Source organism: Camelina sativa, chromosome 11, assembly GCF_000633955.1.
Source record: "Camelina sativa cultivar DH55 chromosome 11, Cs, whole genome shotgun sequence".
NCBI lineage: Eukaryota > Viridiplantae > Streptophyta > Magnoliopsida > Brassicales > Brassicaceae > Camelina > Camelina sativa.
The window spans coordinates 30266311-30282872 of record NC_025695.1 but is presented as its reverse complement, the minus strand read 5'-3'; the positions used below and the strand labels follow the sequence as shown (position 1 = coordinate 30282872).

The 16562-nt window shown below is 34.6% G+C and overlaps 3 protein-coding genes across 3 annotated transcripts; 1 reads left to right on the top strand and 2 right to left on the bottom strand.

Annotated features, from left to right (window-relative positions):
- Window positions 654-2347, bottom strand: LOC104724690. Its single transcript, XM_010443230.2, has 2 exons — window positions 1054-2347; window positions 654-763 (listed from the first exon to the last, which is right to left on the bottom strand). Exons 1-2 carry the CDS (start codon window positions 1739-1741, stop codon window positions 753-755), a joined length of 699 nt encoding a protein of 232 aa, XP_010441532.1. The 5' UTR covers window positions 1742-2347; the 3' UTR covers window positions 654-752.
- Window positions 5071-6631, top strand: LOC104724689 (transcription factor bHLH28-like). The gene has a single exon (XM_010443227.2). The coding sequence runs from the start codon at window positions 5195-5197 to the stop codon at window positions 6578-6580; it is 1386 nt and encodes a 461-aa protein (XP_010441529.1). The 5' UTR covers window positions 5071-5194; the 3' UTR covers window positions 6581-6631.
- LOC104724688 (probable thionin-2.4) lies at window positions 12137-15639 on the bottom strand. The gene is made up of 3 exons (XM_010443226.2): window positions 15334-15639; window positions 15160-15237; window positions 12137-12489 (listed from the first exon to the last, which is right to left on the bottom strand). Exons 1-3 carry the CDS (start codon window positions 15560-15562, stop codon window positions 12392-12394), a joined length of 405 nt encoding a protein of 134 aa, XP_010441528.1. The 5' UTR covers window positions 15563-15639; the 3' UTR covers window positions 12137-12391.

Sequence of the window (16562 nt, the reverse complement as noted above, 5' to 3'; positions counted from 1 at the left end):
ACATGATGAACAGCAAAGTCATAAACCCAGAAAAATACGAAACATGCATGATTAGAAAGATAAAACAGAGATCTACAATATTGGAGAAGGAATCAAACTCGAATTCTTGATACTTTGAAAGTTATGAAACAAACAAGTATGAAGTATCTTGTGTTTTTTCCTTCAAAAGAGGTACAAGATCTAAGAAAATAAAAGTGCAAAAAGCATAAATTCCCAAAAAGGGTAAAATACTAGGTTTGAGAAAATCTAAAAAGCTGCCTCCTAGTGGCTGCAGCGTACAAGGTCCTTAAATAGGAAAAAGGAGGGGAAGCCCTAAAAATGCTAAAAGACAAAATAGCCAGGCGGCTCGGCCAACTCGACCCGGTGCTCGGTCGAGTGACCGGTCGAGTTGGGTTTTCTTGTGCTCCTTCCACTCGGTCGAGTCTCTCTCAGCACACGGTCGAGTGTCTGGTCGAGTGGGCAGTCAAGTGGGACTCCGGACCTTGGTTCTCCAGCCTTAACTCCTTTGCTTTCTCCTCATGATTGCTTCACTTCTCCTCACCATTGCTTCCATGCTCCTTAGGCTCCAAAATCACCTGTTTATGCAAGAAAAGATGCAAATGCAATGCAACTACACTTTAATACAAGAACAATCCTAAAACTATGCAATAATGGTCAAAAATTATAGCAAAGAATGCAAAAGATGTGAATATATTATTGGAAAACAGGATAAAATATATGAACATCACTTCCCCCGCCCCAATCAAAATCCTTCAAAAACGTCCTGTAAAAAACATAACGTATCAGTAAAGATTGCAATAGAACCCGTTTGTTTAAGCAATTTGGAGATAGAGATCAAAAAGCAATTGAAATTGGGAACATATAACACGTTAGTCAGCTTATACGAAGAATTAAGAGGAAGTGTGCCACATTTAGTTGCCCGAGAAGCTGTGCCATCGGGTTTTGTAACAGGAGAAAGAATAATGTCAAAGACATCGATCAAAATAGTACAATCTCCTGTCATATGATGGGAAGCACCAGTATCAAGAATCACATCAGTGAGACATGTTTTACCCGACAATCGTTCAGAGGAAGTGTTGGGACGTTGAGCTTGCAGAAGAGAGATGAGCTGAGATATCTGATCATTGCAATTCGTAGAAAGACTGGTAGTGGAGACGTGAGCGGTGTTGACGCGACCACGTCCACGGGACAAACCACGACCCCCGCCCTGATTGGTATTGCCACCACGATGAGAGCCTCGGCCACGCAACGAAGATTGGTTATCTTGGCGATTTTGCTCTAACCACCAATCAGGATATCCATGAACCAAAAAACATTCGGTGAGTTCATGACCTTTGTGATGGTAGTGAGTACATAGTAGAGTAGAACGGTCGCGAGAAAGTGATGTATTGGGAAGTGTAACACGAGGTGATACACTTGATTGTACCGAAAAACTGACTGCATCCGTCTTCACAAGATCCTTAGAGCGAGATGCATTGAGGTTCTGTTCCTCATGAATCACACGGGAGTAGACTTGGTAGAGATCCGGGAGCGGTTTGACATCGGTAATAGAAGAACGAATGGAGGCCAAGCAGAAACTTGTGCACACGATCATCCTCACGTTCTTTTTCGATGTTCGCGCCAGCCGCACAAGAACATGTACGACTAGTCTTGTAGTTCTGTAGTTCTTCCCAAAGTTTAGATAGACGTCCGTAGTAAGTAAGAACCGGTTGGCCGTCTTGAGTACAAGCAGAAATCTCATCCTTTAAAAGGGTCTTACGAACACCGTTTCCTATGGAGAAATACCGACAAAGACTCTCCAAAAGTTGGGATGCGTCAGAGACAAAAGAAACAGTAGAGCGGATTGGCGGATCAATGGAGGTTCGGATCCAACCGACGATCATAGAGTTTGTAGAAAGCCACAAACCTAACTCTGGATCTGCAGACGGCTTAGGGATGGAACCATCAAGGAAGCCAAGCTTTTGTTTAGCTTGAATAGAATTGCGGAATTCCACAGTCCATTCAGCATAGTTGTTCTCCTTTAAAACAACAGAGGAGATCAGCATCGGGATTGTCAGATGCGTTCAGAAGATAGGGAGAGGCCGTCGAGGTTGTGGCTGCGGCCGGGCTGGTAAGCAAAGCAGGAGGCTGTTGTTCTGACATAGTTGTGTAGTAGTAGTAGTAGTAAGGGTAGAAGAATAGTTAGTGTTTGTAGAAGAAGAAAAGAACATAGCAACCTGTTGCAAAGAACAACTACGGCTGCAATGGTGGCGTAGTGAAGAGAAAAAAAATTAGGTCATAGAATTTTATGCTCTCATACCATGAAATATTGTGAAATAGAATGTAATGTGTGTATATTCCAAAAAGAGAATAGAAGTATTTATACTTACAAGAGTTGCATGTACGTGATAAGACTAAATCCTAGTAAATCTAGGTTTTATAGAATATTTACATATTTCCTAGGCTATTAAATATCTTGAATCTCGACCATAAAGAATATATTAAAAATGTAAAACAAAAATTTTAATTAATTTCTTAATTTATGTGAGAAAATTTTAAACAACAAGTAATTTGAAATGGAAGAAGTATGATTTAATAAAAATAACATAACATACTTATGTGCGAATGTAAACACATATTGTTTGGACCATATAATTTGTTTGTTTGTATCATTATTTGTAAGTCCAGCTATCTAGACCTCCGACTTCTATTTCTGTCTCTTAATTTCTATTTCTGTCTCACTAATTTTGATTAACATAGGTTGTTTCTATAAAAAGGCCGTCGACCAAAAATTGCATAAATGATATTGCAATTGCCTTTACCTAGCTAGACAACTAGACAAGTGGTTGTAAGTTAAACGCAGTAGAAGAGAAGGTACCAAAGATATAAATGTCTCAAATAATTAGAAAACGACAACGTTGCTGTATTTAATTGGTAACCTGTTTTGTAAATTTAATTTTAAAAACTGACAAGATAAAAAAAAAAAATTGGAATAACAATCTGAATATCTATATTCCTTAGTATATACCTTCACGCTACATTTATCAAAGACATATTCATGAGTGTTGATTTTCATAAAACAAAATATAAAGGTTATGGAAAATATATTAATAAATCAGTTCATAATCATTTGAGAGTGTTTAGTACAAAAAATTATGCATTTAAAGTTATAAAAGACAAATAATTAGAAAATAAGTGTTATAAGAAACCGAGATAAAATAGCATAATATATTAAAAAAAATGTTGGTGAATATCCTTCTTCTGTTAACTGTTTTTGATAAACATCACGTTTGGAATGTTTTATTAGAACTAACTTTTTTATTTATTTATAAAATACTGTAATCAAATAATATGTTCTTAAGAGAGACGAGCTGTGTGGTGTGGTTGAAGACGAGCGTTTATATCTGACATTGTGTATTATGTTGTTGCATTCAAATTAAACCTCAATAGCTACCCTACCTAAAGTGGTTGTAGGAGGTTTCTTTTTTAGAATTATTAAGACGTACTTTTCGGATTGGTTGGATACCCTAAACAATCATTCAATCATCGCATGCATCTACTTTTCCCAAACGTTTAAAAAGCATTCTAGGCAAACAATTTTGTAATTTTTGTTAATGGAAAAACATGTAATTTACAGAAAACGTAAATATTTGTTTATTAATTACTGAAAACAGTCCCAATAATTAACCTTGACTATTTTAACAAAATTTGTGAAAGTTTCTTACATCTTGCAAGTTACCAAAACTTGTTTTGCCAACCGGAAAATCGTGATAAAATAACTATGGAAACTAACTTTTTAAGTACTTAATAAATAACTTTTGTTAAAACATTAAAATTTCGATCGATTTGAAGAACAAACTGTGTCTGTGTTAACACAATTAAATACGTGTATCCAATGAAGAAAAAGACATGAATAATGAAAAGAGGATGTGGTGGTAACTGCTCAGTTGCTCCTCCTTACGTTTTCTTGGTCTCCTTATCTTTTTACAAACTCTCCCTTCCACATAAGCCAACTAAATATACAAAAATTCAGGAAAAACAAAAAAAAAACACTGTAGTTTATGATATTTTGGTGTTGCAGTTATTTAAAGTTCACAATTTATGTATGTAATCTGCAAAATTTGTGGTATGAAGATAATTGAAAGAAAATCTAAGCAAATAACAATAATTTTGTCATTTCTAATTTTACGAAATGATGATTTTTCTCTTGTAACATGTTAATTTTTTTTTATCAACAATTGGATCACAATATGCCGGTCCATTAACCAAATTCCTATATTTGTAGGGAACATGACTCAATTCCTGATGTGATGGTGTCTTCTACAATTGAACTTAGTATTAGTATAAATCACTTTACCATTTAAATTTCTTTTATAACATGATAGTATAAATTTATCCAGATATGTACGTAAATGATAAATATTAATTTTGATTTAATAATTTAGACTCTAAGGTAAAAAAATAATAAAATAACATGTCATACAAAAAAAAATTACAGAGCAAATTAACTCTTTCTTAAATAAAGGAAAAAAATAAAATTGTCTAAAATTACCAAAAGTTAAACCTGAGGAACCTTTATTGGTTTGTATTTTAGTCGATTTACAATGGATGTTTATTAACGTGCGTCATCAATAAATCATTACTCGGTTTGTATCTTAGCTTCGCTTAAGATTTTGCATTCTCTTGCTTGACTATTGCCATCTCGTTTTTTCTATGCCATCTCGTTCAGTTTTCAAATAATGTGTTATTTAGGTTTTCCATTACAGTTCAGGGCTTATAGAAAAAATTATGCATTACACACGACAGTTAAATAAAATATATACTCCGACTCAAGTATTATTTATATCTAAACTTTACTCCATTTTGTTCAATTAAAAACGAAAAACCTTATTACCATGTTCTGAGTTATCATTTTATACATTCATGATTGTTGTTTTAATTATTTAAGTAAAAAAAAAAAAAAAAAACCTAGAAAATGTGGTCCTTTCACCTGGTGAAACATCAGCAATCGCACATGGATCATTAAAACTTATATGAAAATAAAATCCAAAAAAAGAAAAAACAAAATAGTGAATATGTAATTTTTCATGCACCCGTACGTGTGAAACAAAACAAAAGAGTTCACCCTCTCTCTCTTCTTGCTTTTGTTTTTGTTTTAGACTTTAGATATAAATAAACGACTTGAGTCCGAAGCACTTGTACTATTCCGGCGACGATGAATACCGATGATAACTTATCCATGATCGAAGCTCTCTTAACCTCCGACTTGTGGCCACCTTTACCTCCGGCGAAACATCATCTGAGCCTCGAGACTACTCTCCAGAAGCGTTTACATGCTGTGTTGAGTGGTACTCACGAGCCCTGGACTTACGCTATTTTCTGGAAACCGTCCGACTTCGACCTTTCCGGCGAGTCAGTTCTTAAATGGGGCGACGGAGTTTACAATGGCGACGACGAGGAAAAAACTGGACGAAGGTTGAGGAGGACGATCAAGAAGACGATTCCGTCGTCTCCGGAGGAGAAAGAGCGTTGGAGTAAGGTTCTCCGGGAGCTTAACTCAATGATCTCCGGCGAACCTTTTCCGGTGGTTGAAGAAGACGACGCCAAAGATGACGTTGAAGTGACGGATACGGAGTGGTTTTTCTTGGTTTCAATGACGTGGACTTTTGGTAACGGATCCGGGTTAGCGGGTAAGGCGTTTACTACGTATAACCCGGTTTGGGTTACCGGTTCGGATCAGATATACGGGTCGGGTTGTGATCGGGCTAAACAAGGTGGGGTTTTAGGGTTACAAACCATCGTATGTATTCCTTCGGATAATGGAGTGTTGGAGCTTGGATCCACGGAGCAGATCAGTCAAAACTCGAATCTTTTCAATAAGATCCGGTACCTTTTTAGTTTCGAAGGATCCAAATATTTTTCCGGAGCCCCGACTTCAGCTCAGTTTCGTTCAAGTATCCACAACCCGAATCCGAATCCGGTTTATCAACCGATTCAGATTAATCTCTCCGGCGAAGAGATGGTGATACCGGAAATGAAACCGGGGAAAAAGCGCGGGAGAAAACCGATGCATGGTAGAGAGAAGCCGTTGAACCACGTGGAAGCGGAGAGGATGAGACGCGAGAAGCTAAACCATAGATTCTACGCGTTACGAGCGGTTGTACCAAACGTATCAAAGATGGACAAAACGTCGTTGCTCGAAGACGCGGTTCGTTACATAAACGAGCTGAAATCAACCGCTGAAAACGCGGAATCCGAGAGAAACGCGGTTCAGAATCAGCTCAACGAACTTAAGAAGATAACGGGACGACAAAACGCGACTTCTAGCGTTGTTTGTAACGACGACAAGGAAAATGTATCGGAGTTGAAGATCGAAGTGAAGGCTATGGGAAGTGATGTGATGATAAGAGTGGAATCGGGTAAGAGAAATCATCCTGGAGCAAGGTTGATGAATGCTTTGATGGATTTGGAGTTAGAAGTGAGCCACGCGAGCATTTCTGTGATGAACGATCTTATGATACAACAAGCGACTGTGAAGATGGGATTGAGAATCTACGAGCAAGAACAGCTTAGGGATATGTTGAAATCGAAAATAAATTAATTAAAGGGTTTTTGCGGTGTTCTCTTGGATAAATTATTGGGTTAACGTTAAGTGTGTTTAAGCTTTGTGATTTTCTCATAAGTTATCCAGCCGTTAGATTAGCTTTCCACCAAAAGAATTGGTAAAGAAGAAAAAAAGGTTTGATCAAAAAGATTTTTAAAAACAAGTCACTAAAGGAATGTAGTAAAAGTAAATGTTTTAAGAATATATAAAAGAAAAAGTTTTCCAAGTTCCCCTAAGATTGTAAAAATTATGATTTTGATGGTTGTGAAAACACAATTACCTGCATGAGGACAAGAGCATCTAGAGAGGAACGTTGTCTTCACATAGTGTCTCCATCTCTTTAACATACCCAGCAGTAATGTCTTCATGAAGATATGTGATCGGATCATCATCAAATGCAATTTCCACAAAAAATGTTTGACCATCAATAGTGATAACCCTTCTCAGCTTGTCCATCTCAAAGTTCATAACCAAATCTTCTACATTCAATGCTATGTGTCCCTTCTTAACATCAATGATGGCACCAGTTGTAGCCAAGAAAGAGCGTCCTAAGATGAGAGGATCACTAGGCTCTTTGTCATACTTCAACACCACAAAGTCAGTGGGAATCATGCAATCGCCAATCTTGATTGGAATATCCTCTAAGACACCTTCAGGAATTTTTCTGGACCGATCAGCTAAGATAAGAGATATCATAGTTGGCTTGAAATCTGTCATCCCAAGTCTCACAGCAACAGAATGTGGCATCAGGTTAATACTAGAGCCAAGATCACAAAGTGAATGAGCAAACCGTTCTGCAGAGATAGATCAATCAAGTACGAAACTTCCAGGATCTGGTAACTTCTCAGCAGTCCTGCACTGAATTATTGCACTCACTTCCTTAGAAACAACCACTTGCTGCTTCTTTTCTTTCTTTCTCTGTGGAGGCTGCTTCAACAAAATTGAGCTGACATCCTTGGTAAGCAGTGCTGCTTCCTCATGACTCAAACCATTGGTGACCATTCTCTTGACATACCGCTTAATCCCAGGAGAAAACTTTACAACATCAACCAAAGGCATCTCTATCATCACCTTGTCCATCATAGCCTTGCATCTAGCTTCTTCAATCTCCTACTTAGACCTCCTAGACTTAGGAAAAGGAACTTTAGGCTTATAGGCTTGCTCTGAAGCGATTGGTGGAGCTGGAACTGAAATCGGAGCTATTCGTGGGGTGCGTCGATCGATGTTGATGTTGTGTCGATCGACGCTGGATGGTGTAGGCATCGATCGATGCTCTTGTGAAGTGTTGATCGATGCTGGCTCAACAGACGTATCTTCGTCTCCTTCCTTCACCAAAATCGCATTAAAAGCATGGTTGGGGTTCTCAGTTCTTCTAGAAAGAAGTTCCTCTTGTCTTTTAACAGACCCAGCAGTCTGAATCACTTGATTCTCTAGCTTCTTGACATGAGTGTTTAATGCTTCAAACTTTTCAGTCAGCTCAGTGTATACAGAATCAATCTTTCCATTGAAGTCTACTGTTAACTTCTGTTGACCTTGAAGAATCTGCTCAATCATTGATTCCATCTTGCTCTCTGAATTGGGTGGAGGGAGGGATTGGTAAGAAGAAGATCCATTGGTCCTTGTGAAGTTGCTGTTTGGATTTCCTGTGAAACAATTCTTCTGACCAAATCTTTGATTTTGATACCCAGCTCCATACACATAGTTGACATCTTCTTCTATAGTCTCTGACTTTGGCTCAAAAGTCTCAACATCTTGAGCAAAATAGACAGACTTCTTTCCCACAAGAAGATTGTGCACTGTATCCAACTTAGCATTCACCGCAGCAAACTGATTTAAACCATTGCTTTCATGTGCTCTTCTCCACTCTAAGTCTGCATTCTTGGTAATGTTGCTTGATGCTAGCCTTTCAATCAACTGTTCAGCTTCATCCGGGTACCTTGTCTTGAAGTTCCCATCACTAGCAGCATCCAAAGCCATCTGATATCTCCAGTCAATACTGCTGAAGAAGATGCTAATCAACTGAACCTCTGAGAACCCATGATGCGGACAGTCTCTCTGATATGCCTTGAACCTTACCCAAGCAGCTTTGTAAGATTCAGTAGGTCCTTGTCTAAAGGTGGAGAGCTTAATCCTCAGCTCATCAGATATCGCATCATCATAGAAGTAGTTCAAATATGCCACCTTGATGTCATGCCAGGTTGTCAGAGATCCCGGTTTGAGTTGTCTTAGCCAATGAGAAGCTTCCCCAGCAAGAGAGTAGGGGAAGAGCTTGCAACAGAGATAGTCCTCTGTGACTCCATTAGCCTTGATGCTTGTGACTATATCCTCAAAGTGTTCAATATGGTCTAAGGGCTTCTCATGTGGCAGATTCTGGAATGGTCTTTGTCCAACAAGAGCAAAGTAGGCAGGCTTTAGCTCAAAATCATTCCTTGGGAATGGAGGAGGGACAATTGCGAAGCGGTTCTCATAGAATAAGTCTGGCCTATTGAAGTCCGCAAGAGTCTTGACAAGCTCTCCATTGTCGTCCCGTCGCCTTTGAACATTCTCTGCATCGGCTCTGGCATTGCATCGATCGACGCCAAAGTTGCATCGGTCGATTCCTTCCTGGTTGCGTCGATTGATGCCATCGTTGTGTCGATCGACGCAACGTGCATTCGCATCCACAACGAGGAGTTCCTCTTGAATGACCCGTCTTTTAGCATCAAGTTTTTGGCCTTGTTCGTTGCGCACATTGCCCTCTTGATCCCTCAAAACTCCAGCCTCATCAGGTCTCAATATGAGTGTTTTGACCATCTTCACTGACTTAGCTGCTTTTGTGTTATCACGCTCTAGTTGTCCTAACTCTTGGTTTGTAAGCTTAACAACCGGACCAGTAGGATTTTTCCTGGTGCTAGGCTTAGGCATGTACCTGAAACACACAAGAAAAATAAAAATCAAGACAAAATCAAAGACTTTAATCTAAGGGTGAATCAAAAGAGTCTCCGACAATGGCGCCAAAATTTGATATGCTCAAATTTACCCTAGAGCTACTCTCTCAAATTAAGAGATCAATTGTAGTACTTAGGGATCGTATCCACAAGGACTCTAGATCACACAATAGATTTAATAATCTTTTAATTATGCTAAACATAAATAAATTGTATTAAAATCAAAAGAGCAAGAAAAACAATAAAAAGAAGAGTTAATTCAATAAAAGAGAAGATATGTTCTGGGAAATTCTCAGGAAATTCAGAAAAATCAGATAAAATAATTGTCGGGATTTATTAAGAACAATTCTAGAACTCAAATCACAAAGGTAAAATTAACCAGCTCTCGCTACGAAAATTATCTAAGTCTAAAAACTAGAATTCCAAATCTCTTTGCAAATCCTAATGATTAAACTAGCATTAAATTCATGTTTGATAAGTTCACAAAATCCCTAAATCAAATCTCTTTGTAAATAGGTATTTTGCTCATCTAAGATTATTTCAGGAAATTAATAACATTCTCATGTCTATCAATTAACCTAAAATCAGATTCTATGTTGCTCTCGCTACTCTAGAATACACAATAAACCAATTTAGATGAAGAATTCTATAGATATTAACCTAACAATCTGATAACCTAACAATTCATGAATTCCTTTGAAAACCCTAAACCTAACAAGCAAATCTACTTAGACATAATTGCAAGAACACAAATCATGAATAAAATAGATAACATTAAGAGATTAAAGGAAGAAGAAAAGGAGTTCTGAATCTTCTCTTAGGGATTTCTCTCTCAAAAGTTGCAGGGAAAATAAAGCTTGAAAATAACTTAGGTCTAAACAATGACCCAAAAATCCTATTTATATTCCTAAAAACGTCCAGGGACTAATGATGCAAATAAGGAAACTTTGGGGTGGTTCTGTAAATCTTCAAAACTTGTGGGAAAACTTCCGATTTCTTCTTTGGCCCAGCATCGATCGACACTATCATCTGCATCGATCGATGCATCCTCTGAATTTGTCTCCCAACTTTGCAGCTTCAGCCTCAATGCTTGGTTAAGCTCCAAATTCTCTTATTTAGCTCCATTATGCTTTCATCCATGCTAAATCCTATAAAGACTCAAAAAATACCAAAAATACTCTATAAATAAGACTTATATCATGGCTAAAAACACCTAAAAACCATGATATATCAATTGAAATGTCATTAGTCATAAGATTTAGGGAAAATTCATTTTACTGTAAGAGAGAACAAATATGTAACGAAAATTCATTTTACTGTAAGAGAGAACAAATATGTAACTTTATCCACTATTACAAGAGGAGGCTCTTTCATTTGATCCACTGTACAAACAAACACATCCACGAGAGCTAGCAGTGCTGATTCACCATCATATCTACAATAAAAGAAATCTATCATATACAAATAAACAAAATAAACTACAAGTTCTTATGCTCAAACGTCAAAAACAATGAGATATAGAGTCACAAACAATGCATTTTTTCTTTCATGGTCCAAACTTCACGCTTTTATGGATACTGCATAATATGTAGAGCCACTAAATATAAGGATACACATTTGATTTTAACCTTGTTGTTAACCTATCAATTGGGGGGGGGGNGGGGTGGAAATGAATTAAAGCTTTCTATAATAACAACTAGTGTTAACAAGTGACATGATCATTAGAAGCTTAAACTTATAAGCATTTCAAGAAAATTCTCCTGCTTAATAGGATACCATATTGAAATCTAATCAAGACACCGAGAGAAACAAGATATCACAAATACTTGAGGTCCACCAGATGGCATATGCATCTGTCACTGGATGAGTATTACGATACTGCAAGAAGACTCTCAAAATGAGGATCTGGTGAACTACCTGTACTAACCATTATTTATCCACACAACATAGCTCCGATGATACGATGATGATGATAATGATAATATGATGATGGTATGAAGATGTGATGATGTTGGCGATGATATGATGAGGAATACGTTGCAATCTAAGTAGAAGCTTATACGTTAGCCGGTTGAAAAATATATATGAAGACTATTATAAGAAGTAACATGGCCTAGAAAGATTAAAAACAATCCCAAGGATTTTACACTGTATAATCGATAGAAATTAGCAGTTCTATCAAGCTAAGCAACTTCATGATGAGGTTTGCACAGCTTTAAAGGTTATGTGTACTTCCAATTGTTTTTAGTAACGCCAACTTCTGACGAAGCATTGTAGTAAGATTGTTATAAAAGAGTTGCTGCCATATCGAAAAAGTAACAGTTTAGCATGACGACTTTGGGGAAAACTATACACATAAGTATCCATTCTGCCCGCACCAATGAATTTCCATGCCCCAAAAATGATAATGTTATCTCCTAAATCGTTCTTCATTAAAACAAATTCATCAACGTGAATCTTGTATCCAACGCCACCTATATATGGCATTTTGAATGGTTCGTATAAATAAAGTAGTTAGAATTTGAGAATACATATTATCAATCAATGTCTGCGAAGGTGCATATGTTGTCACGATATAAGCTGTAAACACAAAGCAACTGGAAATGGCTAAGCGAAGAAGAATAAATATATAAAGACACAATTATTATATATTTAAAACATAGAGAATAGAAGGCATATAATCAATCTAAGGATTGACAACATTCTATGCACATGCACAAACTTGAAACAACTTAATTATTAAGATACGATCACGAGAGTCTTAATACTTTTGTCACATAGATGACAATTATTGAAAACATGAAAAACAACAATATGAAAGACAAGCACCCCCTTCACCAAGATATACGTGGTCTGTTGAAAGATGGATATGATTGTCGATCTAGGCAGTTTTGACTGCATCCATCGAGCCATGGGTGCAGACCGTAGAACATGCGCTGACACATTTTTCAACCGCTTCATTCACGATTTCACTTGCATCTAATTGTCAAAAAATTTTAAAAAATCATATATATATATATATATACTAGAAATAGACTCGCGCGATGCGAGAGATATATTTAATTTTATTTTTATTAATTATGATATATCTTAAATTTAGAAATATATTTTTGAAATGGATTTTTTTTAATATGAATTTTTAAAAAAGTATTTAATATGTGTTGCTTTATATATTTGGTTCTTATGTTTGGACGCAAAATAAAATAAACAAAATAGATGGGAAATTTTTTGATTGAAGTAATTAAATCACTCAAAGTTTTGTTGTTTTGGATTTTATTGTTTTGTGATAAATTGTTAGGTTCTTAGAGCATCTCCAACCCCACTCTATTTTATTATCAATACTCTGTTATAGAGTAACATTTGTTCTAACTCTACTCTATATCTTACTCTAAAATAGAATAGATGGTAAGATTACTCTATATGCAACTTTACGTTTTTACACTAAGTCTATTTTAGAGTAAATAATATATTGATATATTGAAAAAAACTATGCACTATTTTAGAGTAAAAAATAGAATATATATTAGAGATAGTCTTAGCACAAATGAGGTTTGTGTAGAGACATATATCAGACATTCAAAACGAAAATAGAGTATTGAAAATAGTTTACAAATATTACCAGATAAAACTCATCTTTCCCTACATCTTTTCCAAAGCTTTAATATATGGATACTATCAAGAAGACTTATATGATGATTTGTTAGATCTCTAAAACCAGAAAATTATTATCAAAACTTAGTAACCATGAAAATAGATAAATAAAAATTATGTTTTAGTCTCAATCGTAACGAAATGTAATTGATAAATATTTATCTTTTGCAAGTGGTTTTACAACTTTATATATTCTTTAAATCAATCATAATATTTGATTTTCTTTTTGACTCCACAATATATTGCTAAGGTTTGATTTTCTTCAATTAGCCTCACTAATTTCTTGTGAATTAGAAACTCAATATGAATGCTTAAAATGTGTTATACTTCTATGATGATGGGTTATTTTTCGGTCCTTGTCTCTATTCTTATTCATTATGTTCTTTTAATTATCAAACAAAATAAACTCTCCAACATGTCAATTGGTGTATACGGAAGAGAAGACAAAATCAGAAAAATTGATATCAACTATAGATACAATCCAATTATTTTTCTGACATAACTACATTTCTAATTTATTTAACTTACATCTAAATGTTAACTACATTTCTAATTTATTTAACTTACATATAAATGTTTTTTTAATTAACTATATTTGAACTTATAATATCTATATGTTGACTTTTTCATCAGATTTTGAAATAAAATAAATAAGATATTTGAGAAAAAAAATCAGACCGACTCAATTTCATCCAATCAATAAACTAAACTTCTAAAACCTGAATTTTGTACTAAACTAATGAGGTTATGAATCTACACAATACTCTCGCTGTTTCACAAAGAGTGACATTTTAGAGTTCTATTTTGTTTCACAAAGAGTGTCATTTTATATTTGCAATACATGATTTTATATTTTCAATGCATCTTTTATATTAGATTTTCTAGTTTTACCCTTAATTTATGACTAAATTACTCCATTAAACACTTATTAAATAAGGGCATATATGTATATTTTAATATTTTTTTAATTTGTGTGAAATGTGTCAAAATGTCACTCTTTATGAAACAGATGGAGTATGTTTTGCAAGGTAACCGAAAAATCACCAATGTTTTTTTTGAATAATTAATAAGTTTATTCACGATTTATGATATGCTCCAGCGTTTACTCTCTAATCTTGTAATCTCCTTTAGTATAAATTTTTTTTTGGAATAATGCATATTAAATATGGCTCATGTCATAAAAATTTATGAAATATCTTAATACTATATCTCGCATTAAATTTTGAGTAAAATTCATGAAAAGAAAACTGTGTCAAATTTAATGTTTTTTAGATTCGATATAGTATCTTTATTTTATAATTATTTCAAAATAAATAGTATAATTAACATTAAATTATTTTCTGAAACTATTGTTTTCTATCATTTCATGGGGTGATTAAGAAATTATTTTATTTTTCTTTTCTTTTAGTACATACGTTTTAAAGATAGTCAAACTCTAACTTATAGAAAATTAAATATAATTTAATTTTATTTGAGTTTTGTCTTTAGTACAATATATATATGATTATTGAATACAATGTGATTTTTTAAATATATTAGAACATATTTATATTTTTAAATTAGTCTATCATAAATTAATTTGGCTTCAATTTTTATTTAAAAAGTATAACTTTTTTTGTTCTAATTGGTTTGATCAGTAGTTTTATTTTTAGGTTATATAATTATATGGTATATACTTTCATTAGAAAATATATTATATATTTATATGTTAAAACTAAAAGTTTGAAGAAATATATTTTTGTAACATTATGAAATTATTTTTTAAAAAGCAAGCTATACACCATATAATATATAAATAAAATAAAAAAAATATATTTAATTTAAGAGTAATGAGAAAAACATATGTCACAAATATAGATCGCCAAGTGTCGCATTGACATACAAAGTTAAAGAAAAACCTTCTCGTATTATATAAGATATTGTATATATATATTATCTCTGGTCGATTATCAAGAAGAAAAAATATTGATGATAATGAGTTTTTGGAGTTTGTTTTACCAGAGTTCTGGAGAGTGGTTAAATCACCGCACACCGAAGATGTACACCCAACCTTACAGTATTCATTGGTAGCATCACCTTGAGACAAAAATCAGGATTCAAAAGACATAAGAAAGAATGAAATCTTGATTTGTCTTACAACAAATAAAGTACTTAATATATTGACCAATTTACCTCTGTTTTCCAGAATGTTCTTCATATATCCGTCAGGACATCTTGACCCATCAACGTGGTGGCAGCCACTGTGCATTGCACAATCTGGCCTGGAACCTCCGATAAAACGGCAAGCATTATAGATATTTCTAGCAAAGGTGGTCGGACAGCAGCTCTTTGCGTCAACTTGAATTTGTGCCATGAATAGACTCATTAGGAGCACACTTAGAATCAAAGTTTTGCCTTCCATCTTTCAACTGATTAGTTCTTTGATTGAAAAATTAATTTATGGGGAGAGTTATAAGCTTGTGTTGATGAAATGGTGGAGAAACAAGGCTCGCTTAAATACTAGTTGGTCTACAATTTGCAACCACAAACTTCGTTTGTTACCCATGTCTATCACATGCATGCTCTATAGAATCGGTCACGCTGTGTGGACCAACCCACGTCTCGATGGCTACCTTTACCTTTGGGCAATCTGAAACAGAGAAAAAAAAAACTGTTACAGTTTTGTGATACTTAATTAATATTCACTTCCGTATTAGTTTTGGTGGTTAAAATAGAGTATGTTCGTGCTAACCGTATCGTTTATAAGAAATAGATGAATTATACTGTTAAGATTTAGAGTTGGTACTTGGATTTGGATGACATAAACTCTTGTGTAAATAATTTCTTTATTTAAAAAGATGAATTATACATTTAACAATAATAATAAAAAATCTATGTGTTTATATACCTTTATTACCTTCTGTAAATTAACCAGCTATAAAATTGGGTATGGTGAGTGATGGGTTAACAAAACATTTACCAAATTGTGGTTGGCTTTTGATTCAGTGGAAGAACTAAGAAGCGTATGAGTATACTGAAGAGGGAAAGATAAGAATGTATGTTTGTTTTGTTACAACTTGTTTTGTGTTTGTTTTATTAATTTTCTAACCAACTCTCTTGTGGTTGTAAGACTTTCTAGCTAGTTATAAGTTATAACCAACTCTCTCTTCTGGTTGGGTACTTGGATAATAGCAAAAATTATCCAAGTAAAATAAAATAAACACTTATATCTTTATATATTATATTAGATAATAGCAAAAATTAACATATGAGACGAAAGAGTTTGTTATAATGTGTTTTGTGTTTCCTTTATTTATTTTTAACCAACTCTCTTGTAATTGTAGGAGTGTCTAATTATAAGTTATATAACTTATGTCTTTCCGGGTTATGTAGATACATAAACATTCGTTTGCTAGATGATC